General features: G+C 45.0%; 1 protein-coding gene across 1 annotated transcript; it reads left to right on the forward strand.

Moving 5' to 3' along the window:
* Nucleotides 1-13,405: 13,405 nt before the first annotated feature.
* On the forward strand, nt 13,406-16,105 carry LOC101571524 (receptor-transporting protein 1). The gene is made up of 2 exons (XM_004640888.1): nt 13,406-13,703; nt 15,568-16,105. Exons 1-2 carry the CDS (start codon nt 13,432-13,434, stop codon nt 16,085-16,087), a joined length of 792 nt encoding a protein of 263 aa, XP_004640945.1. The 5' UTR covers nt 13,406-13,431; the 3' UTR covers nt 16,088-16,105.
* The last annotated feature ends 10,330 nt before the right edge of the window (nt 16,106-26,435 follow it).

The raw sequence follows: 26,435 nt of genomic DNA on the forward strand, positions 1-26,435 counted from the left end.
CCTCCTCCTCCTCCTCCTCCTCTTCCTCTTCTTCTTCTTCTCCTCCTCCTTCTCCCCTTGTCCTCCTTCTTCTTTTGCTTCTTCATCTTTTCTGCTCATTGCCCTGGTTTCAGGTCACAGTTTCAAAATCAATGTAAGTTCCAGGGATACAGTTCAGGTGTGCAAGCAGCACCTGCCTGGCAAGCCTGAGGTCATGAGTTCGATTCTTGGTATGCCTTCCAAAAAAAAAATCAAATGTAAAATTCCCAAATATTTATCTCACTTTTCTACAATCTTGTGAGGTAGGAATAATTGTCACCTCTTCACTATGAGCCAAGTGAACAAATAGCTTTACAGGACACAAACTCCTTTGAAGCTACAGTAGTAGTAATTGGCAGAGTCAGCGTTATTGCCTGCCAAGCTCTCTCTGGGGCAGACAACAGTTGTGACCCTTAGATGCCCACTCTGCCAGTTTTCCTCATTCAAATCCATCTTTCAGCTGTCCCATTAAAATGTGGCTGTGTAAGCAGTATGTCATCTACCTATTTCACATCAAAATGCACAAAAATATGCAAAGGAAACAATTCCCATAGCTCTGGGAATTATGTGTAGCTGTGGGCCAGTTGCTAATGTCTGGGAAATTTCCTACTAAGTGAGACGTGGAAAGGCTTGATATACTAAACATTTTGTGGCCAACACTCACTTTATTAAAACACAACAGGTGAAAGTCATAGCCCAGGGAGAGTGAGGGCCCTGGGGCTGAGGTAAATTTCTTCCTTCTCCTTCTCTGCATCTTTGTTGTACCAACAAACATAAGGAGTGAGGAGCAGCGAAGGAGAAACAAGAAGTCAAATAGGTCTTACTACCATCAGAAAGAACTCAAGAGATGCAGACAGTGGAGGGTGGGTTAAGGTGTTTTGTTGAGGGAAATTACTCAGGAAAGCCAGAAAGGGATAGATTTCTGAGTGGAGTTTTGGAGAAAAAAACAAAAGAAAAAGGATAGCTATTCTGACAAATGAGTGGGTGAGAAGTAAACAGCCTACTTTACTTTGTGTTATAAGATGAAATTCCTCATCAGGCACCATTTTGACATATAGATGTTAATAATCATATAAATTCTTTTCCAGTGCCTTTTGGGATTGTTTTTCTCTTCATCTGTTCTACCGTGTAATGATTAAGTGTGAGATGGTCCACATCTAATCGGCTCTTCACAGTCATACAAGTTGACCGTGGATAAAGCAGAGGATTTCTTGAGGGTCAGGTGTGCTAGCCTGATGCAGGTCTACAGGACAAGTATGCATGTGATCCGAATGTGGGGAACCCCGGCAAGCAGGTAGGAAGGAGAGGCCTCCACGCCACCTGTCTGCTGGAAAGCAGTGAACTGCAGAGGACCATCTTTCAAACTTATGCAAGTAGGAAGATGAAAATCAAACCAAATCAAGAGAAATAAAATAAAAGCGTGACCTAAATGTAATCTGTAAGAATTGAGCCACAGAAAACATGATTAATACTTTGAAAAGGGAAAGGCATTTTAGAGGCCTGATTTTGTATTTAATTTGTTGTATGCTCTGGATAGAAATCTTTTGTCTAAGGGACAGTTGGCTACTTCCTCCCCCACAATTTGTGGGTTTTCTTTGTACTTTGTTGGTGATTTCTTTTGGCATGCAGAAACTTTTCAAAAAGATGAGATCCCAGCTGTTGATTATTTGAAGTATTTCCTGTGCAGTTTGGTTTTTGTTCATGAACTTTCTGCCTACCCCTCTCTCTTCAAGATTTCTATCTATTTTCTCCCCCAGTAGATTTAAGGTTTCTGTTTTAATATTTAAATCTTTGATCCAAAGATAAATGGGCATCTGAGATGAATACACACTTCTCAGATGCAGAAATACAAGTGGCTAGTAAATATATAAAATATTGTTCAGTACCATTGGTTATTCAAGAGATGCAAATTTAAAAAAAAAAACTGAGAATCCATCTTACTCCAGAAAGAATGGCTGTCATCAAGAAATCAACCAATAACAAATGCTGGAGGGGCTGTGGGAAAAAGAAATCCTTTTTCACTGTTGGTGGGAGTGTAGACCAGTGAAACCACTGCAGAAATCAGTGTAGAGATTTCTCAAGTACTAAGAGTAGAGATCCCATTCATCCCAGCTATTCCCCTGCTGGTTATTTTTCCAGGAACACTGAAACAACACACCACAGCAATACATGTGCACCCATGTTTATAGCAGTGCAATTTATAGTAGCTAAATCTTGGAAACAATCCAAAAGTTCATCAACTGAGGAATGAATAAAAAAAGATGTATTTTTATATAATGCAGTATTACACAGGTATAAAAAAGTTAAACTTGAGGCTCTTATAGACAAAGTGACATAACTAGAGAACACACTCAAAAGTGAAATAAATCAGACCTGGATGTATAATCACTGTATTGTCACCTTAGTATAAGAACCTGAAAGACTAAGTAGAATCTGAACAGTACAATGGATACTGTGAAAGGGAAAGAAACTGTTCCAAGGGAAGGAACAACTGGGATGAGGGAAAGGGGCAAAGAAGGGAAGAAGAAGGATATATATATATCCTATATATGCAGGATAGCTTGGGTAATTGTACTGCTGATTTCTGTTGGTCAGTTGAAAAGAGCAGTTAATGCTTAACCATTTTTTCTCCTTTGTATTTTTGACCAATTTTATAGTCTTATGTCTGATAATCTGAACAACTCATATAAAGACAAAACTATGCAATCTAACAACTATTGCTGAATTCCTATTATTCTGTATTGTGAAATTCTGTATCATCTCTGATGCTTTTATTTCACTATTTTTGTATACTCTTTAAAAATAAAAGAAAAACCTTAGAAGCTGTAAAGGCAGTGGAAACTTAAAATAAGCTACTCCAGGTTTTGAAACCATGCCTGTGCAGAATTCACCTTTTTCCTCTCTCAAATTCTATTTCTTTTGTGGCTCCCATTGTGTCTCCCTTTCTTTTCTCATTCTCCTCTTTCTTTCCCTCCTTTATTGCAGGGCCCAAGGCTTCCATTTTCCAGTCTTCAAGCCTCCTGGGGAGCCCCTCCCAGGGGCTTCCTCCCTTGCAGCATTTTGGTTCATGTCTTACATCAGCATTCCCTTGGCCCATGTTCACTTGTTGAAGCTCGTTAAGGAGAGCAACGTGTGCCAGGTGAGAGGCAGCGGCAATGCCCTAGGTTCAGAGTAAGGTGTCTCAGTTGAGTTTCCTGGGAACAGACTCTGAGATGAAGAGCTGCATGCAGAGTGTGCTGCAACTGACAACTGAATGCCAGTGAAGAAGGCAGGAACGGTAATGAGAAGAGCCATGCAATGTGGTTGTGACTGAGCTTTGGCCCATCTAGTGCAGAGTGCAGAGTTGTCTCAAGTCAAACAAAGGGACAGACTTGTGGAGCCATGAGCTGGCCAGTCGCTGGCCATGGAAACCTTCTGTAAAGTGTAAATCCCAATGACCTATCAGCAGTCAGTGCTTCCTGTGGAAGGTGGGGGATCTAGAGAGCAGAGGAACCTGGGATGGGGTTGGAGTGATTTGCATGGTGAGCACAATATGAGTGTTTTATCCTTACCCATTCAGCACCTTCATCCTTCTGCAGCCATGGTGATGGGCAAGACTGATGTTATTTAGGTGTAGATGTGGCCTGCATAACAGACACAAGAAGATAATAGATAACAGAGGAGCAAGGAAAAGGCCAGGAAGGGAAGGGATCATTTTCAGGAAAGAATCTGAGAAGACTCCCAAGGATGTAGCTTCGAACTAGCTTGAGGGAAAGGCTGGACTTTGAAGGGTAGACACGAGGGTGAAGGCAATAGGAATGTGGATCAGGGAAGTCTAGGAAGGTCCCTAAGGTCCAGGTTCTTGAGAGTGAGGAAGTCCTGATTCCTTAGAGTAAATGTCCCTTCAAAACTTGAGGGAAGGTGTCAAGTGGACAGAAGGATGAGATGGAAGAGGAACCACAAGGCACATCCTAGAGGTGTTTTTGTGTTAATACCTCCAAGACTGAGGAAGCAGCAAGTGTGGTGTTCCCTGGAGACCATTTCTCCTTTCTCCTAGGACTTCAGCACCCTGTCTTTACTTGAAGTTTAGTCACCAAGCCATTTTCTGATTCTTGTGTCTTGACATGAGGGTTGGGAAAGCTCCCAAAATCAGAATAGTGGCGGCCTTTGAATTGAAGGATGCCATGAAGTCAGGAAGGAGAGTAACATTAAGTCAGGGTGGGGCCACAATGCAAGCTGAGGACAGCTATGTGGGCTAAGACATGAGGCACGTAGCTTCCTGCTGTGCGATAGACGTTGGTGAAAGGGACTAACCCTGTGAGGATATGTCAGCTTGTGAAGGCAGGAGCTCCTGCAGGAGGAGGTGTCCAACAGAATCCAGAAATACAGACAAGCGCATGGAGGCTTCTTCTGTTGGGCTGTGGGTGACCTGGGTAATCTTTATAGCACATTCCAGTTTGGAAATAATGCAATCATTAACATTTCTCAACATCTACCATATTCGTCAAACGCCGTTCTAAGAATGCTGGATATATTAACTTGTCTAAACCTCAAAAATTTTTTTAGGCGGCCAGTATAATTTTGTTCATTTATAGGTAGGAAATTGAGGCCAGGGAGGTGAAGGCACTTACGGAATTGTTACCTAGTAGGAGGTGAGGCCGAGTTTGAAGAAAGACAGGCTGCTTCTAGGACCCTACCTTCATCTCTTTCAAGAGAGGAGTGTGCAAATCTGCTCTAGGAAGAGCCAGAACAACTGAACAGGCTCTACATGCAAGCAAACCTCCTTTCCACTTGGCGACATACTTAGCTCAGTGATCTATAAAGTGTCTACAAATACTATCACCCAAGGGACACTTCACTGCCTATTAACTTAGAGCAAAGAGATAAATAATCATGCCCTCTACAGTCTCCACACGTCAGTTGCTTGGCACATGCAGGGTGTGTGTGCCGGTAGGTCTCTTCCTTCTCTTGGAAGGTTAGGGAGTGCTGTGGGTGTGGGACCTGGTTTTGTGATCTGATGGGAGAGTTCCTGAGTGCAGGAGGCATAGTCGTATTTCTTGGGGCCCAGCCAGGTCCTTTCTTGCCTCTTGGGAGTCCCTGTGAGCCCACGTGATCTTAGCCGACCCAGCCCTCACCCCGAGGAGTTTGGAAACTCTTAGACGTGCTGGTACAATCACAAGTTATTCACATAAAAAATAATGTTGATGTGGAAAGGGTTTTTAGTAGCCTAGGAAAATAATAGGAAATAGGGAAATAGGTCTTTTGCAAAAGTGATGGAGACTGAGAGATAGAGGAGGAAAAAGAGCAGGGAGTGAATGCGCTGAAGAAGGACTTAGATGTGGAATGTGCTTGTACCAACTTCCAGAAATGAATGAACATAAAAAATAAAACAGGAAAAATTTTGAAGATGGTTCTAGGACATATCTGTCCCTATTTACTTAAAAAAAAAATAGTAAGGAAAAAATTAGGGACATAGCAATGTCCCTTCAATGGAAAAGTGGAAAGCACTTCCTTATGTATGTTTCTGATTATATTTGAGTTGTTCTGTTTGCTTTCTGAGGGAATTCTGACTTTACCCAAGCTAGAGACGTTTCACATAATTGTAGCCCACCAGTTGTTATAGACGGAGGAACAGTCCTACTACTTTATATATTGTGTCATCTGGGTCACATAAGCTGCATAGCAGTGAGAGAACAGAGGTCTCTCGCTCCTCTCCCTGGAACTTCTCTCCCCATTCATACAGGAGTCAATCCAGGCCGAAAACTGAGTGCCAGGGAAGGTGGTGTCTGTTTTAGTGTCCTAGAGAAGGAACCTGGACTTTGTTCTCTTCTCCTGAATCACATCTGCAGAAGAACTAACTTGAAGACTTGAAAGCGATAGACACGGACTCCCAAGAGAAAGCAAGAACAGTCTTGGGTAGAGCAATGATTTGACAACTAGCAGGACCAGCAATAAAGGGTGCACCTGTTTGTTTCACTGTGTGTCTCACTTGTTTGCATGGTGCATGTGACAATCCAGTGTCCTTGGCTAATATCAAATATCACAAGCCCCAAATTACACTCAGATTTTCAAAATAGCCTTAAATCAAAACCAACTAGAAGTTGAATCTTTGGGAAGAGGAAAAAAGGTGCAGGGCTGGGGGTTACAGATTACAGTTGGAGAGAATGAAGAACTAATGATCTTCAGCATGGAAGGATAAGTTGGATGACAGCAATTAATGGTTCACAATGTCCAGGAGAGGACCTTCTAGTGCAAAGAAATGACGAATGCCTGAGATAGTAGGTGTGTCAGTGACTCTCATCTTGTCTTGCACATGACGAGCTTGTACTTAAAGGTCTCACTACAAATGTGTGAGGAGACATACAGGCCAGTTACCCTTATCTGATCATAAGGAATGGAATACTTGCATAGAAAAGCATCCTTGCATAGATAGCTCAGTGGCATAAGCACCTGCCTGGCAAGCACAAGGTCCCTAGTTTGATCCCCGATACCACGTGCTATGCTGGCCCCAGAACCAGGCATGGTGGAGCACACCTGTAATCCCAGCACTAGGCAGGCTGAGACAGGAGGATCACAACAAGTTCAAACTGTGTAGCAACACCCTGTATAAAAAATAAAAATAAAAAAGAAATGCATCCATAAGTATGGATAATTGCTATGTGCCAATTTAAAAGAAAAATATATATCACAAAAACTAACAGTTGAGGGGCCAGGGAGATGGCTCAGTAGAACAAGCACTTGCCTGGCAAGCACAAGGGCCTGAGTTCAATCCCTGGTTCCGCAAAAAAAAAAACAAACAAACAAAAAAAAACAACAAAAAAAACTAACAGTTGACCTTTCATCTTAGAAGGATGAAAATGGGGAAGGTAACTCCTTCTCACTAAGTTCAAAACTAACCTCTATTGTTGAGAGAAGCTGGGTATTAGAATTGATAATTACAGATTCACTCACTCATTTATTCAATGAATAATATCAAGCAATCTTTCAGAGGTGGGATCCTCATGGTGTTTTACCATTAGCAGCATAGTACTACTTACAGCTAATGGGAGAGGACAGAGTGAAGCCTAGTTTGTCTTTGTGTCCTCACGGTCTATAAGTTATCTAGTTTACAGCAGTTACTCAGTGCATGGACACTGGGTGGATGGGATGTTATTTGGTTTTTATGGTCCACTAGAACTTTTGATTTTTTTAGATAGGGAATTTTTTCATCCTGAAAAGTTAAGCTTCTGGATAGACTTGTGGAAACTATTCACATAGGTACACATGGTGCATTCCAAATACAGACATTCGTTGGTAAGTATAAGTGACTCTGTAAGGGAAACATGCGTAGCATCTCTCTCTCTCTCTCTCTCTCTCTCTCTCTCTCTCTCTCTCTCTCTGTCTCTCTCTCTGTCTCTCTCTCTCTCTCTCTTTCTCTCTCTCTCATTTCAGTTATAGAATAGATAGTAAATATAAGATGGAAAAATTCAGACCACAAAGGCTTCAACTAGAAGTTCAGAACCATAACAAACAAACAAGCAGGAGTTACTTGGTTTTGAAAGCAAAACTTGTAGGAGTAGATAGTGATGGTTAATCTTATGAATAAATCTCACAGAACCACAGATGATCAGATGTTCGATTCTGGGCCAGTCTGTAAATGTTTCCTAATGAGATTAGCATTTGAATCAGCAGACTGAATTCAGCAGATCGTCCTCCTTAGTGTGGAAGGGCATCCTCCAATCCACTGAAGGCCTGACTGGAGCACAAAGGTGAGGGAAGGCCAAGTCATTCCTTGCCTTCTGAGGTGAAGCTGGAACATTGGTCTTGTCTAGCCTTATGTGATTAGTGGTTTTGATTCTCTAGTGTTCAGACTTGGAATGAAGCTAGACCACCAGCTTTCTTGGATGTCCCTAATCCTGCGAGCCAGCTCCTTATAATCACTCAACCAATCTCTCCCATTGCTTCCCCTGGATGACCCTGACTAATGCACTGAGCAAAAACCAAGGCTTTTTTTTATTATGGAAACTTTAAACACATGAAAAGCAAAGAAACTAGTACAATACTTGCCTGTGTACTTACTGCCTATCCACATCTATGATCAACTCAGGAACAGTCATGATTTATTCACCTGATCATGTACAACAGCGGCTCTGAGACATTGATACCCAAGGTCCTTTTCCTTCCTTGATTCTGGTTTGTACATGTTTACATTCCCAGGTCATGTTGTAGAGAATCAGCCACAGCACTCGAATACAGATGTGGCCTAGGATTACTTTGTATCTACTATGAAATACACAGCAGGATCAGGAGCAATTCTCTGTCCCTTTCAGAGGAGAGACCATGCTTTGTCATTTGATTGTTTTTCTTGCAAAGGCCATGCTCAGAAGGAAGGCATGTAGAGAAGATGAAAGAAAAGACTTTCATCTTCTACCATTTTTTTTCCTTCTCTTTACCCTGCAGAGTAGGTTTTGGACATAATAGAATGAAGCCATAGACACTTTTTTGATGTAATACTGTATCACAGTTATACAGTGCAAGGCAGCATGTGCGGAGGAGGGTTCATTTGCTGGTAGATGCTCCTTTTGAAGGAGGACCCTGAAGTAGATGTTGAAGAACAGAAAAAAAAAAAAATTAAAGAAAAGGCAGCAAAAAGGGGACAGAAGAAAACAAGGAGGTGCTAGGTGGACATCCAAGGTTGACTTTCAACAGGCTGATGGGAGACTTGGTGGAAAAGCTAAGGATCAATACTCCTGTTCTCTGAACTTCATGCGCCGGACATTCCATCACAATACAATGTTCTGCACATGCGCAATACTTTCATTCCTTCCTAGACATTCCCGGAAACCCAAGTCATTTGAACTGAATATCACCATGTCTTTTTAAGCCCCCTTAAGAATCACATCCTTTGGCATCCTTGTTTGTTGGAGGCCTACATCAGAGGTCCTTGCAGGCAGGCTACTGGAGTACGTTTAAGGGTCAGCCTTCATGATGTAGGTCACAAAAGGCTCTGGATTGCGGAGAAAAGCCAGATGATGGGTGTTCACCGGATGCAGAATGAGTGAGACACATTCCTCTTTATGGCACAGGGCCTGGCACATGGTGGCTGAGAGGTCCAGCAGCAGTTTTGAATAATTTAGTGAGGAAAGTTGCTGCTTCTCCACATGTCACATGGCTGGGCCTTGTTACTTCTTTAGATAAAAGAGAAGGAAGATATATTTCACTCTAGATGAAATGTTCTGAAATTAGAGGAATCAGCTTTTGAGGTTTAGACAATTTTTCTTAAGCATGGCCTTCATTAGCCTTCTAAACCAGGATGTTCGGCAATAGCTTAGAACTCTGCCTGACAAATTGTGTCAAAGTCTAACTCAATTGAAGACACAGTTGGGTGAAAGACTGTTGCAAAATTGAGATAATGTCCTCCAGGATGTGGTATATATTCCAAGATATCATCAAAGATATCATGTTATTTTATTGCAGTTCCAAGGATTAAGGGGTAGAAGAGGGAAGGGCACTCTTTAAATGATCCCTAGTGGCGTATTAGTGAATGTTTTCTTCCTGTTCCCAAAATTTTGCTCTTAGCTAGTTTAGAGATCTTCATTCCCAAGTTAAATATGTTTCCAATGAGGAAGAAAATCTTGGTCCCATTGAACCCAGAGCTGAGGGTCCTGCCTGGGCATTTCCAATCCACAGATCACTGAGAAGATCATTATTCTGGGCATGGGTGGGAAATTATGGGATGGAAGGCTCTTTGCTGTTGGCCTGACAGGCACAGTTAGATCCTTGGTCCCTGGCCACTGAGTACCAGTAGAAACTTCTATTCATTTGTCCAGCACCAAAACACACCCCTCCACCTCTCCAAATACTATTGAGTGCTGGGAACAACTGTCTCTAGCTGAGAACCACTATGCGTTCATGCATCATTCAAAAGTGACAATGTGCATTTTCTAAAAGTTTGATATAGAATACTACTTTCCCAAGATGTTTCTTATTGAGTTGAAGGAAGAATGGCACATACGGTTTTCTTTCCTTTGAATCACTATTTTCTGCTTGGTGTTTTCGTTCTAAACCATTTTATGCATTTTGAAACAGGACCACAAACTTTAAGCAATTGGGTTGGTTGAAGCCAAGAGCTTTGGGGTGGTCTAGATTTAGCAGTCTCTGAACTGTGGATTCTGTGGCACCACAGCTCACCCAATGGACAGCAGGTTGCAATGACACAAGGTTTTTATTTTAGTTTTTGCATTGGAAGAAATATTTTTATTAGAAAATAAACACAGCTGTACAGAGGGATGTATTGCATTGGCCTTTGTACAGTGAGCCCAGGTACTAAACTAAACTTAATTTGTGCCAATGGGGATTGCATCAGCTGGCTAAACGCACATATACATGCACACGTACACACACACACACACACACGCACACACACACACGCACGCACACACACACAGCTCTGGTTATTCTACTTTCTGTCTTCTTGATTTTCATCATAGTGTTTATGGTAGCGACAGCTGCCAAATACTTCTAGAGAGTGCATTTTGGTATCAAGTAACACCTTTGAAAATAAGCTCCATCCAGTGCACACATTTTGGGGGGCACGTTCCCAGCCTCCACCCTTGCCCTGATCAGTGGCTGCCACCTGAGAGAGTTTCCATCACACTTAGAAGTTTGCTTAAGTCAGCTTACTTATTTCAGGATTGACTCCTTAATTCAGAGACAAGAACACCTGCACGAAGGATGAGAAGCCTAAGAAAGTATTTCAAAGCATTTAGACATTTTCCCCAACATTTACATTCAGTGGTCCTAAATTTAATCTCCATTCTTCCTGCTTCCAGCACAAATCTAGGGTAGTGATATCTCACCAAAGCCCTAACCATGAAGCTGGCTCCAAGGACTTGGAGCTGCGTGTCAGTCACTGCCTACCATGTCTCCCGAGAAGTGCTCCTTCTTCCTTCTGTGGATCTTGTCTTACCTCCTTCCTTCCAAGAATTCAGGTTTGAAGTACAAAAGTCTTTGAAGCCACGGATGTCTCCATTCCAGAGGAGCTTAGGGTTGTTGGCCACTCTGATTCTATACAGATGTGACCCACCCATGGTGAGAAAGCTCAGTGGCCAAGCTGGGATGTACATTTGTGTCAGCTGACCCCAGCTCAGGGCTCTTTCATGAAATCAAATGATTACACTTTCACAGGGTTCATGCACACCTCCAGAGACAGCTTTCTCTTTGGTAAGATTGCAAGCTAATCCTCTCTCTTAGCTGGAAAATGTTTGCATGGGGCACCAGGGGTCTGCAGATGCTCCTGCTTCACTGCACTTATCAGTGGAGGTAGCATCCAGCACGGTCACAGCAAGCCTGAAAGGTCAAGTATGATGCTCTCCACTTTCAAGGAGGAGAAGATGCGTGTGGCCAAGAGAGCTGTTTGCCAAAAGGATGGGGATGCCTGGTCTACAGTTCTTGGAGGCTGGAGTGGCCATATCTAGTGATGAGAGGAGGAATACCCAATTAATTAGCAAACATCCTCTTCTAGATTCTGCGCTAGACAACATAATGGCCAAAGCTGAGGGTCTGGAGGTGGAGGATCAAGGCCTCGATCAAGCAATTATTAGTTGTTTAACCTTGGCCAAGTTTTCTAACAGCTCTGCTTTAGTTTATATATTTGCAGAACGGAGCTGCTATTGTTATTTCTTACCTATAAAGGTTGCTATTCAGATGAAATAAATTAAAGCATACAAAGCACTCAGGGCAATGCCTATGTAGCCCATAAGTGCTATTCTTGTTATGCAAATTAAAAATTCATACATGAATCACCAGAATGAAAAGATGTTGAATCAGAATGGTTACCTATGAGGATATAAGGGAGTTAGAAACAAAACAAACCGGAAACACACATGCGAGGGATTCCAGAGCCCATACATTTAATTACTACAAACATTGCTTCTTTAGTATCCTATCGCCATGATAAATTGCTTGGGGGTAAAGCGGTGTAAACCAAGGCATCAGGCATCCTTATGGAGGCAGGAGGCCTGCTTGGAGGACAGGCTCTGGAATCAGACAGGAGACTGGATTTTAGGCTTTTCTTCTTCATTCCCAAACCTGAGACTACAGATCACAGATCTGCAGACTGTCCATTCTTCACACTACTCAAAGATCTTGGAAGATCCTGCTAGCCACACCAAGTTTGTAGGGTGGGGCCAGGAGATGGATTTTCTGACTGCAAGAAGTGACGTCTCCACTGCTCGGCATGCGGCTTCATAAACTCCATCAATAAGCTTTAGACAGGGCTTTCTCAAGGGTCCAATCATGAGAACTTAAAATGAAACATTAATGCCCCCAAATACAGGATTGGTTAAATTAATTATGCATATCTGTATAACAGCATGTGTGTAGCCCTGTAAGATACTATGGAATAAAATTAATGATCTAGAAAAATATTTATGATATATTATTACTTAAAATATGCCACAATGTTACAAATAATTATATTGAATATGTATATAGAATGCATATATGTATAGAAAAGTGGCAGACAGGGTGTCTATATCATAGTATTAATAGTAGTCATCTTGAGTAGGAGTATTATGAAAGTCTTAGCTTTATTTTATCTATATTTTCATTTTTTTCTATAGTAAGCCCACATAAATTTTTAAAGAATAAGTAATTTATCAAAACTAGTGGGTCTCTGTAGTGAAACAGTTTGATTCATGGTTTTCTCTGCTCCTATAATCAACTTAGAAATCATCTCATCCTCTCCTGCCTGGCTGAGGTGGTGGGTTTTACCTTTGTGTGCATGTCCATGTCCCTTACAGCACGGATCTCTGCAGCTCTACCCCGGCATACAGCCTACTATATGAGCTTGAAATAAGTAAATAAATAAACCTGAGTGGGATGAGCCACTTGGATGTGGGTAGGAGCTCTGTCATTCATACGCTAGGTGAGCTTGTGGCCCTGCCCTGTATAGTGACAATAATCATTCTGGCTTAAGAGGCCACAAATATGTTTTCAAAATGGCAAGGTCTCAGTTACAAGGTAGGTGGGAGGGCAGAGCAAGAGTTTATTGTTATTGCTCTATCTGCCAACAAGCCTGCATCTTCCCCTCCCTTATTTCTCCTTGGCTCCCAGAGGCATCATGGTTACCATAGCACCCAGATGCTGATGAGGCCCCTAGAGGGTAGCAAGGCGAAATTGAGCCAGCTCTCAGGTCCTCACTTCTCCATGCCCTTTCAAGGCCAGGGAGAGGTGGTCTAAAGCAAGCCTCCTGTCAAGCCCGCCAGTTCTGTCTCCGATCACTGAGACCCACACACTGTGTAACTGCAGCCTTGGTTCAGGGCCCTGAAGCACCCCTTGGAGACTCACTTCTCTCCAAGCTCTGTCTCCTGGCGGCTTGCCTCGTTGCCTTGGAAACAGGTTCCACTGCGGACAAAGGAGGGAGCTGGGTCCTGCTTCCTCTTGGTCCTGTCGATGAGGATTTTTAGACCGTGGAGACTGCGCTGCCCTGCCCTGCACCTTCCCTCATTCCCCACGTTCTCACTTAAGTGGAGCTTGCCCACTTTCAGCACCGACGAGGAGATGTGCAAAAGTGTGACCACTGGTGAGTGGAAGAAAGTCTTCTATGAGAAGATGGAGGAAGCAAAGCCAGCCGACAGCTGGGACTTCATCATAGATCCCAACCTCAAGCACAATGTGCTGGCCCCTGGCTGGAAGCAGTACTTGGAGTTGCATGCCTCAGGCAGGTGAGTAGGCCAAGAAACAGGGTCTCTCTGGGTCTCCAATCCTGGATACTTCCTAGGGACAGAAGAGAGCACTCTGAACCCAAGTGCTCAACTTCAACCGCACTGGGAGGCTCGCATGGACTGGGAAGCAGAGAGCCCCTACCAGGAACGGACGAAGGATGCCTTCCCCAGCTCTTCCCTAGATTACCTGTATAACTTTTCTTCTCATAATTTTCCCATCCAGAGACAAAGGAGGTAGAACATATTATTTTTTAACTCTGATATTTTGATCTTAATAATCTTCCCCAAATAGCTGAAAACAGAAGTGGTGAGCCTGAGGTCCACTGGGGGTCATTAGATCTGTTCTTTGGTCTATGAGCAGTTCAGTTTATATATCTATTTAACTCAAGTTGATTTGATGTAAAATACTGACTATATGAGTTATGTTACAGAGTGGCTCTACCATTAGCTCTGTGGATCTGGAGCAATTAAGAGTTTTTATTGGACCTCCATTTGCCCATTTGCAAAATGAAGGATTAGTTTAGATCAGTGATGATGAACTTCTTAGAGCTTTCGATGATGCAAAAGCTTGAGGTGACACGCATGGCCCAGGCTCATTGCCTCTGGTCTAGACGCTTGTGCTATGGTACAGTGAGCAATAGCCTCCTTGCCGCCACCTAGAATTTAATGGAAATGAGAGTCTTGGGCTGTATTCTAGGTCTAAATCAGAATCTACATTTTAAGAAGGTCTCTTGGTCCTTTATATACACAATATGCAAGACAACTTTCTAGCACTCTTCTTCCCGGGTCTGTGGCACTGTGACTTAGCTCTGGGGCATGCATGGCGGAGGCCAAGTGGTGCCACCTCGGATCGGAAGCAAAGGCCTCCTGCTTATCTTGGTTCAGTCAGTTTAGTTCCCTGTAATTCAATCCAATTGAATCCAATGCAGGAAACATTACCAGGCATCCATTATGCACCCGGGCACTAGCTCTGCCTCTCACCAGCCGAGTGCACAGATAGCTTTCTTATGTTTTGAGTCTCAGAGGTAAAAAAAGGATTAGTTCAGTGACTTCTAAGCTCACATTTTGAAATCCACATTTGGTCAATCTGGTATGAGAGGGTGAAACACTCTCCAAGGAACCTAAGTAAACAATTGAAAAATGAAGACTTGAGTTCCGAACTTGACCTTTGGGAGGTGGGCCACTTTTTTGAGGGCCTGGAAAGGCTTAGGGAGTGGATTGGGGAGGGCTGGTGGCTCCCCCAGAGCTTGCTGGTACCTGTCTCCCATTAGCCTGGAAAACTACAGCTCGGTAGCAGGGGTCACTGTGGGCACTGGCAACCTCTACCATTCACTTTGGTCCTGGCCTGGAGACTGGCAGGTGGGTCGCTTTCTCCTGGCTGAGTCTTGGCCTACGCACGGTCAGTGTAGACAGCTAGGGAGGTGCAGACACCTTGTGCGTTTCCTGTCTGGCAAGGGCCATCCCTGCCTGCAGGCGCTCAGCCCGGGTAGGAAGAAATCCCTGCTGCAGGAATGCTCTGCATTCCTTGGGGAGCAAGGCCTCGGCCTGAAACCTGAGCACAGGGCACTGGGGGAGGTGCGGTCTCTGGAAAGCTCTCAGGCAGCGAAGCACTTCAGGATCTGCGGGGGCATGCTGAAGTGCTGGGGCACCCTGGGGCACCTCCAGGAGCCTATTCTGCTCCAGTCCCGGGACACTCACTGCGGGCACACTGGGCGGCCTCTCAGGCGAAGCTAATGAACTGGGAGCTGTCAACACGGCACCCCACCTCCGGGGGCTGTCTGGGTGCCACACGCCAGGGACCCCTTTCTGGACTGTTTCTACCAACCCCACGTGCTCCTCTTCCTTTGCCTTCCTCAACCTGCAGGTTCCACTGCTCCTGGTGCTGGCACACCTGGCAGTCGCCGCACGTGGTCATCCTCTTCCACTTCTACCTGGACCGAGCCCAGCACGCAGGCTCTGTGCGCATGCGCGTCTTCAAGCAGCTCTGCTACGAGTGCGGCACGGCGCGGCTGGATGAATCGAGCATGCTGGAGGAGAACATCGAGAGCCTGGTGGACAATCTCATCAGCAGCCTGCGTGAGCAGTGCTACGGGGAGCGTGGTGGCCAGTACCGCATCCACGTGGCCAGCCGCCAGGACACCCGGCGACACCGGGGCGAGTTCTGCGAGGCCTGCCAGGAGGGCATCGTGCACTGGAAGCCGAGCGAGAAGCTGCTGGAGCAGGAGGCGACCACCTACACCTTCTCCCGCGCGCCCAGCCCGACTAAGCCGCAGGCGGAGGAGGGCTCAGGCTGCAACTTCTGTTCCATCCCTTGGTGCTTGTTCTGGGCCACGGTCCTGCTGCTGATCATCTACCTGCAGTTCTCCTTCCGCAGCTCTGTCTGAGATTCCTTTGGGGTGGGGGTGGGAACGAGGCTGGTGAGGGGAGGGCAGTCAGTCCCCGGGAGGCGGGGAGACAAGACCAGAGTTGGCAGTGGGGTCAAGCTTGGACCTTGACGCCGGTTGCACACTCAGTGAGGACTCTGGACCTTTGGCAGAGTTTTCCACTTATAAAGTTAAGATTCTTGACTGGACCATTGCTTTTAAAAGGGGAACCCCAGACTCCAAAGTCCTACCTAGGCTTCTGAGGGAGTTTGGGTTTGAAAGGTAGACTGGGTGTGGGGGTTTCCCTCTTGGTCCAAGATAGAGCCTGTCCCCAAATGCTACCTCTTCCTCTTGCTCCCCGTGGATGGGTTCCATAGAAGATTTTGTCTGAAGAAAGGTTTAACTACTTTAAAACAGTTTGGAAATTACAAGACTAGGTGATAGCAAAAGGCTTTGCAGTAGCTCTGCCTGAACCTTACTTTCCTGCCCTTGCTCTTCCTCATCTTCCATCCTCTAGCTGAAGCCTTAAAGTCACCCCTGGCCCAGCATTCCAGCCTCACCTGCCTCTGCCTCAGGCCCACAGCAGAGACTTTTCTCGAAGAGAGAGGTGCGAAGGCTCTAGGCGCTCCTCTCAGTGGGTCTGTGAGGTCTCTTGCTTCTGTTTTCCAGCTTCTCCTGCCTCAGGAGGATCCTGGAGTTGTTCTGGCTGCAAGGTGGTGGTGGGGTGACAGCAAGCCTTTCCACTCAGCACGTGTGAACCGGCACGCAGCGCGCACTGTTGGGCAAGGGTAGACGGTAGTGTTTTAAAAGCAAAGCACTAGAGAACTACATATAACAGCTCCCCACTATCACGCAGAGTTCAGATTCTCAGCAGTGATGGTGGTCAGAGCACAGACAGGGGCGAGGGCCCAGCCTCCCAAGGTTTTGCTGAAATGGTCCTTTGAGATTTCCCACATCAGGCATCCATGGCCCTCCTGACAGAGACTAGTTATCCACAGGGTCCACAAAGATGGAATATCCTCAGCTTAAGGACTGGAAGAGAGAGCCCATAGAGAAGCTCACATGGGTCTATGATGGAACATTATGTGGTCTGGAGTGACAGTGGGTGTGTGGAAGGAGGGAGGAAAAGAAAGCAGATGGTGGGACCGCACCTTGGATTTTGAGGGTTCCCATTCACTCCACTTCTGTTAACGATCTGACTCCCTCTCCTCCTTCCCCCATGACTTTTCTAGAGAGTCACCATTTGTAGGGGTAAGGAGAAGAGTGTCACTTCCTTAAAGGTGGGACACTTAAAGGATATCTTCAGTTGGACTTAGAAGCCTTGAATGCATATCGGAGGCTTCTTGCATTGTCCCTGACCCGTCAGGAGCCGTTGGCTCTCCCTCTCCCACTCTGCTGTTTCCCCTCCCTGCTTTCTGTTGCCCCCACTGAGCTTCAGTTTAGGTCCAGCTCCAGGCCAGTCCTGTGCATAGTCAGGAGAGGTGCACGGGATCACCAGAAGGTCAGTCTTACTCCTGGCCCCTCACACTAGTAACTCGCGACTTGCTTCACTCCACTCATGCAGTATTCACTTCTTTTCCCTGTCTACAGGTCCTGACTCTTGTTCTCTAGCAAGTACTGACTTACGTAAGTGCTGGAGACAGTAGACAGGCCCCGACTCTCAGAGAGCTCCGCTTACTTGGTTCTCGGCCCTGACTTCACCTCAGAAATCATAGGGAGCTTTCAAAGCATGCCAGTACTCGGCCACCTGTCCTGATTGACAGAATCAGAGTCTGTGAAATTGGACTGAGCACCTACATCACGCACGAAGTGGTCCATCCGTGCTGTCTGCAGTGATGCCTTCTGGCTTTCTTTTGCATCCAGTTTTATAACCACGAAGCTTTGAGATTTCTCTCGATGACCCGGATTCTCTACCACTCTAACTCAGCTTTCCTTTTCTCCTTCCAGCTCCCTGCTTGCTTTCCACTCTGTGCTCTGGTGCCTGATCTGTCCCCACCCCCTGCTCCTGTAGATCTGCTGCTATAATGTCTTAGCTACCCTGAGTCTCCATTACTGGGTTTTCCTACCCTAAAACTTTGTTATAATTACTCATCGATGGCGACTCTCCCTGTGAGATGTAGGCTCCAACCAACATACACTCCAAGCATTACATTTATCTCCAATGAATACATTCCACATACTCAGTAAAAAGTTGTTGAATGAATTAGTGGATTAACAAGCTAGGCCATCTCCAGCCAGAGCCTTACTTCCCTGGCACTCTCTGCTTGTGACACTGTTAGGGATCTCTCTGTCTCTGTCTTTCTCCTTCATTTACTTTTCCTAGATTTTGTACTTATGTATCCTAAATAAAATGTTGAAATCAAAGCAGTTGGAGAGGACAGAGGGTTTTGTTTTTGTGAGATGGTGGCATGGGGTTGTGTGCTGATCACCCTGCACCATGGCCCAGTACCAACCTGTGGGCTGTTAGGAACCTGTCACGATACAGGATATGCATGGCCTGAGAGCAGGCAAAGCTTCATCTACATCCCAGCTCCCCATTTCTTGCATCATCGTCTGATCTCAATCTCCTACGAGACCAGTGGTGGCATCTGATCCTCACAGGAGTACACACCCTGCCCTGAAGTGCACATGCGAGGGGTGAAGTATGTTCTCCTTATGAGAGTCCAGTGTAATAATAGAAGTAAGGTGTTCCACTGCGGGGGCACTGGCCAGAGGTAGGTATGAGGTGGTTATGTGGAGACAAGGGACTTGTGGAGGTCATAGCCCCAAGCCTCCCCAAATACATGGTTAAAGTTTAAAAGCCTATGGGGCCACAAGTCCATGTAGGATCAAAACACACTGCCTTAAGAAATGAATGCTCTCCTCCTCTTCTCCCTATAGTCTGGTTTATTGTTTAGATAGTTACAAAGTCAGTTATGTAACAGACCATTCTGCCCTTCCCTTGTCTCACCCATCTTTCCCATCTTCCCTTGCCCCTCCATAAATTGAGGCACATGTATCTTTCTTTTGTCCCTTTTCCTTGCTTCCTGGACCTTTTAATAAAAAGCCACAGAAGCTTCAGATCAGGGTTGCTTTCTCCTGAGACACTCTCACTCTGAGGGGTCTTAGGTAAGGCTGCCCCTCTGGGCCCTCTTGAAGGTTAAACTAGACCTGGGAGCTGAGTCATCGCTCACCCTTTGTGCTGTCACGGTCGTGAACTGTAACACTCAATAAATTCACTGGGCTTGAATCATCCCAGAACCATCGGTCCCTTCCCATCCATAGAAAAATTGTCTTCTATGAAACTGGTCTTTGGTGCCAAGAAGATTGGGGACCGCAGATGTAAGGGGCTGTGAACACCGCAGGCACAGGGAGGTGTGGATCTTGGATCAATTTTGGGTAGATTTTCCTCGGGCTTTCAGCTGCTTGTGATTCTCTCTGGATTTCATGGGCTCTGTCTTAGGGCTTGAAAACTCCAGAGCTCCTTCCCTGTACTATCCTGTACCAGACCGCGTGGAACACTGCTTCCCACACTCTCCAGGGACAGGTCATGCAGCCTCTTTTAGAGCACTCCTCATGACCGGGAAAGCATGACCTCCCAAGACAGTTCACACAGCCTTTTGATTTAGCTCCGCTTTCAAAGAGGCCTATTTCCTTTTACGTCTTCCTGGGAAGAGCTTTTGTTTTCCCTTCCTCGAGTTAGTTTTCCCAAGTGGAACTGTGCAGCAGGGCCGCTCCCTTTTCCTCAGGCAAATTCAGCTGAGTGAGCCTTGCTCTGCTAGCCTAAGCCATGCTCTGCTCTCTTGGCCTTTCTGTAAAAGCCAAGTCCATGAGCCCAGCCATGAAGTGGCCCAGCCATCTACTGGTACCTTTCAGTACTCTCTCCCCTCACTTCTGTGACTACCCTGAATTGTTTGCTGTTGCCCGGACACACCGGTGTGTTCCTGCCCAGGAGCTTGTCTATTTGTTCTCTCCGCCCAGAATGGTCTTTCCCTGGAAATTCACTCAACTCCCTCTGACCTCCCTCCAGGCTTCGCTTGAGTCTGATTCTTTCTGCTCAGTGTACTCCACCACGGTTGCTCTGCTGTACACGCTGTCTGCCCCCGCACAGTTCTCTTGCCTTCATTGTAGTCAGGGGTCCTGGAAAGAAGCAGCAAAGGCAGGGCCTTTTGTGCTGGCACTCTTTGGAGGAGTAGGATTCCAGGAAGCGAGAGTGAGGGAGGAGGGCAGCAAAGCAGCCAGAGAAGGAGGGTTTCTAAAGTTGGCCCATCAGTGGAGGATTCTTGTTTGGTCTCTGTTCCACAGACCCATCTGAGAAATAACAGGAGTCTCAGGCCATCCTGGGGTTGGGGAATCTCTCCTTTCCTCTGCTGCCCCTCTTCCTGTGGCTGGGGATGTGCCCCTTGGGGACTCATCTCACCTGTAGGCTCAGCAGTGAGCGCCTTAAGCAAATAAGTACTGTGGGGGAACTGAAAACAGGATTTGTTCCCCACTCTGATGTTCCTAGAGTAAAACCTCCACTTTATGACTTTCTTAGTCCTGTTCCCACTGTGCTGCTTCTGAGAGGCCCAGCACCCTGACTTCCTTTTGCTGGGCCTAGCTCTCCCTCACACAACAAAGTCACAAGGGTGTTAGGGAGCCCAGCGTCTCCCCCAGCTCTCAACCAAGGGACATATGGCTCAAGAGACTTGATGGGAATTTCAGTGATGAGCAAAGTGATAAAAAAAATGAAAACAGATGGAGCACATTACTTCTAGTGGTGGCCTCCTGGCGCGGCTGTAAAACAGTTCGCAGGAACTGTTAGTCTCATTCCCAGTGTCGCTAAATTTTGACCTTTACTGACTTATTCTCAAATCATTTTTTTAAAAAAATTCAGTCAACTTCCCACACTTTTCTAGAACATTCTTTTCTGTGCTCAGATAAGTGGCTCTCTCTGTTCATTTTGACCTTGTGCCCCAGGCCATTCCGCTCCGGATATGCTAGGTGGTCAGCTGTGATGAAGGAGCCTGGATCTAAGTCCTGCTGGCCCTCTCCCTGGACTTTTAAATTTTTTTTTTTAAAAGAATACAAAATAGTTAAAAAAACTTAGTAAGTAATACAAAATTTCATTGAACAAAGTAATAGGAATTCAACAGTGGTTGCTGAGTTGCAAGATGTTATCTTCAGATTAGTTGTTCAGGAAAGAATTTGTGAAACAGGGAGGAAAAACTGGGATGAAGAAAAGGACAAAAGAAGAAGGGAAAAAAAGATACATTTCTGTATATATACAGGATGGTTTGGATACTTGTACTGCCCACTTCTATTAGTCTTTTGAGAGGAGCAGCTAATGCTTATTTTATTGTCCCTGGATTTTTGATGTATCTTTCTTTCCTTGAACTAACCTTCTCTTCCAGATCCTGCCTCTTCTGCTTCCTTTCATAATTTTTTTTTAAAAAGAACTACCCATACTCTGTCTTCACGTTTCACTTCCCGTTAATTCTACAGGTTCTCTTATAGGGTTAATGGGAAGGAAAATGTGGGGATGAGGTCACATGCAGGCATCTTATGGCTACATATAGTGTACACCTTTTTTCTGGCACTGAGGATTGAAGCCAGAGCCTTGCAGGAACCGGGTGAATGCCTACCCCTGAGCGGCACGCCCACCCCCAGCGTGCATTGCCACCCTTATTTTCTTAGTTTCTCAAAGGACTTCAAGACCACTGCCCAAGTATAAACATTTTCCTTGTTTGATTTCCGAGGCATCTTGCTCCTGTTGGCCTGCATCTTTCTGGTTCTTGATTTCTATCTTCTTCTTAGGTTCTCTGTCTTTGCCGGGCTCTTGCATGTTGGCCTTCCTTCAGGTCCTATGACAAGTCTTCTTCTGTCCATTCCTCTTTCATGAGTCTGTATCCCAAGCATGATCTTACATATTTTGATATTTTCCAATTAATATATATTTGATGACAGCCAAAATCTATATCCCTAGGCCTGATTATATATTCTTCTGGGCCTCCTCTCCTCTTCTTCCTTACTCTCCCACCCATCCTTCTTCTTCACAGAGCTGGGGATCAAACCATCCTGCATACTAAGCAAGCACTCCACCACTGAAGTATAGCCCCAGCCCGTCTTCCAGATTTCATGTACTGAGGTCTTCCATTTCACTTGACATTTCTATTTGGCTATTTCACAAACCCTTTGGGGTCAACGTATCAAAACAAGAGTTGAAAAATTTGTGTTCCCCATTGGTGGCCCATGCTATAATTTTATTAGTCTTCAGTTGTACAATTCAGTGGTATTAAGTACATTCACATTGTCTGGCAACCATCCACCCAGGACATTTGAATCACCTTAAACTGAAGCTCTCTTCCTGCCCAACACTTACTCCTTGCTGTGGTTTGCTTATGGCTTGAGTTTGCTTCCCGAGGACTCATATGTTGGCTGCTTAGTCCTCAGTGTGGAGGTGTTAGAAGGTGCTAGAACATTTAAGCCATGGATCCTAATGGATCACTTAAGTGATTAGAAGTGCTGCCAGAGGAAGAGTTGAGGATACCTCTTGCAGAAGTCTGAGTTAGTTTTTAAGATAACTAATTGTTATGAGAGCAAGGCTGACACCAAAATCTCTCCCCTTGGCTTCCTCTCTGGTAATACTATCTTTTGCTTGCATATGTCTCCCCGTATACATCATGAGATCCTCATCAGAGCTGAGCTGATGGGAGATCATACTTTTGAATCTCTAAAAGTATAGCTAAACAAACATTTTTGTTTATAAAGTTATCTAGCCTGTAGTATTTTGTTATAATAATGGAAAATAGACTGATACCCTTTGGATCTCCCTTCATTCACTCTGTGGCAGCTTATAGCAACCACCGATCACCTTTCTACCTCTCTGACCTGGATGCTTTGAACTGATTTGATTCTAGTATAGGTAGAGCCATTTCTTTTCTTCCCCTCATTTGTATTTCAAAGTGATGACTTCATTGGTCCAGTGGCATGGCAGTTATGATATTTTTCTTGCTGTGTTTCACTTAAGGTTATGTTTTCAAGGTTCATAGTGTTAAAGCAAGTGTCAGAATGTCCCGAATTTTATTTTTTAAAATTTTTTGTAGCTAACTCAGCCCACCCTGGGCTTGGGGCTGGCATGGCATGTGGTGTTGGACATTGAACCTTAGTCCCTGAGAGATGGCCTAAACTTGCCTAAGCAGGTGCTTTAGACCACTGAGCTATCTCACCGGCCCCAGAATGTCCTGAATTTTAAAGGCTGTATAGTATTTTGCTGCTTATGCATCCCACATTTTCTTTGCCCATTCATCCACTGAAGGAAACTGAATTGTTTCTAACTCTTGGTTACCGTGAATAATGGTGCTGTGGATATTGGTGTGCAATATCTGTTTGAATCCACAATTTCAATATTTTTAGTGATTTTATTTGTTTAAAATGGGGCATTTGGAGAAAAAATTACTTCTCTCTGTCTTTCCAGACTGGCTTGTGCCAGAGAAGCTCTTCACTAATTGGCTGGTCATGCTAGAGGGCAGGCTTGAGGCATTCTTGGGTCTTTCCTGAGCACTCGCCTTGCCTGGATGTGTGGTTTTTTAAAGACTCCCACAGGCAAAGCTAATTCTGAGTCTATTTCCCAGACTTCACCTCAGCTTCTCCTCTGGGTCTTTGACTGTCATGATGAATGTCCACCTGGAATGTCCTGCTTCAGATGCCCATGGATCTATAGTTTTCCAGGATGGAGCTCTTGGCAGAGACCACAGGCAAGACAGAGGCCAGCTCTTTAGGTGTCCTCCAGCAGGCTAAGCATTGTATATAAGGTGCAGTTCACTCCCTCTGCTCCAAGGTGAGATTTGCACTGTCTTGGCTACTTTTCTCTCATTGCAGAAAAAAATATATAACCAACAAGCAAAATTAGGGAAGGGAAATGTTTTCCTAGCCCACAGCTTGTGTAGGTTTCAATTCCTAATCAGTTGGATTCAAAGTTGGGTGGTGTGGCAGAAGGGCCACAGTGCAAGGTGAAGAAAGACAGAGACAGCAACAAGAACCAAAGGAGGGAGAGAGACAGAGCAAGTGTCCCTCTTCCCGTGTATTGTATGCAGTCTACCCGTCCTAGTGTGGTGTAGCACTCACACCCACAATCCCAGCATTAGACTATGAATCAGTCACAAACTCTAGAAGGCCGCCCCATGGCTGCATGAGGCTTTGGGGGACACCTAGATGCAAACCATAACAGGTACTGAGCTGCTTCTGTAGCATGCCTGTGCTTCCACAATGGGTTAACTTCCTACTAATTCAACTGTGGCTTTTTCCTGACTTGATATTCACTTGAGTGGTAGAGACAATTTTTGGAGCTTCTGTACAATTACTTTAGTCACTTTCCGTTTTTGTTTTTTTTTAACCTTTCAGTAGGGAACACAGGCTTGGAGCTTCCTTGTGGGCCATTGTGGTCTCCCATTCAGCCACTGCAAGGGGCATAGAACACGTTTCAGGTAAGCTATTCCATTTGCCAATCTTTTCTCCTTGTTAGGCTAATTCCAGTTAATTTCTTTGCTTCCACAAGACACTATTTTCTCTTCGTCTCACCAATTTAAGAATATAATTGGTGCTCCTGCTAAAAAATTGTATCCTTTCCTCTGCTTCTCCCTTCATAGGTCACCCTCCCCTTCCAACTTTAGGGCTTCATAATTCTGAGAGTCCATTTAGGGAAATGGGTATATGTGATACCACAGAATGTTACAAGTGGGAGAGCTATAGAGAGTCAGTCACTCCATTTTACAGATGAAAAAATGTGACCAGAGTGTGGAAGTGACTCATCCCAAAACACATCGGCTAGTGTAGAGCAAAGATATCATCCTTCACCTGGATTCGGTTCACAAGCTTTTCCCAGAACTCTTCCTGCTGTGCTAGGAAGATTTTTGCAATGTAAAGAGGCTTCCTCTGTCTTCTTTATTATCCCTTATATTGTTACAAATAGAGAATTTTAAACTTGTTTGTGAGTGCAGCCCCTTGACTTGTAAAGGCTTCTCTGGGACGATGGTTTCTTTGCGCACATTGCCACACTCCACATGATGAACTTGTTAGATGTACCCTAAGTGTTATAAATAAACTCCTTAAGGACATTCCAGGACGCTGGCCCTCTCCCATTGGTGTACTTGCATAGTGAGTGGTCTTGGTGTCCACAACAGGAGAAAACCTCCAGGCACTGAACTGTGGCTTGAGAGGCTAGAATGCTAGTGTAGCCTCAGAAAGAAACGTACCTTGATGGTTTCATTTAAACCCATCAGGACAAGGCATCACTCCAATGGGAGAGCCCTTCCTGGGGGTCAGGAGACCTAGGAGCGGGGGGACCACCTACCAAGGAAAATCCAGTACAGTAAGAGCCTATGACAGCGGTAAGGCAGTTATGGACGTGGGACCCAGGTACTACTGAAGTGGTACCAAAGCCAGGAAAAACCAAGGACTTGATCAGCACTGTGCAGCAAGGGGTAAAAGACGAATTTTGGGCTCAGTCCATGTCTGAGTGCCAGTGCTGCTTCTTCCCTTCTTCCCAGCTCTGTGACCTTAGGCAGACTGCTGGAGCACTTTGGTTCTCATTTTCTTTCTTATGAAAATGGAACTCAGGCTATCTGTCCCGGAGGGCTGTTGTATATATTATAAATAATGTCGAATACAGTGTGGGATAGTATCTGCTACAGAGAGCATACGCACAGAATACTTGTGTCCTTCCTCTTTTGCTTTTAATCTTCAGCTCTCCTTTGAGTCCTGACAGACTCTTTTCTTCTGTGGCTTTAGTTAAATTATGTTGGTAAATGCTGTAGGAAATTTTTTTAAAAAGACAATAAAGCTTTATTTCCCAGTTCAAGGTTTAGAGGTGGTTTATTTTGGTTTATTTTAATGCACTGACAGTCATTTATTTTCTTCTTCCTATATATATTTCAAAGAGATGACTTCATTTTTCCTAAGCATGGTGGCCACTTTTCATTCTTCAAAGACAGCTATTTAAAAAATCTCTTCAAACAAAAAAACACCAGCGATTTCTGGGCTCTAGTCCTACTGGCTGGTCTACCCCAGAAGGAATTTAGTTCTTTTCCAAATCCAATTCTGGTTCTCTGCAGGACTCTCAGCTAAGGAATTTCCTTTGGAGTCATTTTTGGCTTTGCTTGTATGCTACCACATGCGGGAGGGAAATGAAATCCGCCTGTTGTGCGACTTTTTGTGTCAATGCCTTGTGACGGTGTGTGGATGTGAAGTCGTGGTGGACAATATCATTGACCCAGGAATCAGACAGTCTGGTTTGAGCACTATCTGGGCTTCTGGCTGTGGGTGTCATTCTGTCCCAGTTTCTCCGTTTGTGAAGCAAAGTGGTGAGGTGAGTGGAAGGACCTGCCTTTGACCACGTTGGTCCCTGCTCCCT

The sequence above is a fragment of the Octodon degus genome, unplaced genomic scaffold (genome assembly GCF_000260255.1).
Source record: "Octodon degus isolate 3935 unplaced genomic scaffold, OctDeg1.0 scaffold00128, whole genome shotgun sequence".
Classification (NCBI taxonomy): Eukaryota; Metazoa; Chordata; class Mammalia; order Rodentia; family Octodontidae; genus Octodon; species Octodon degus.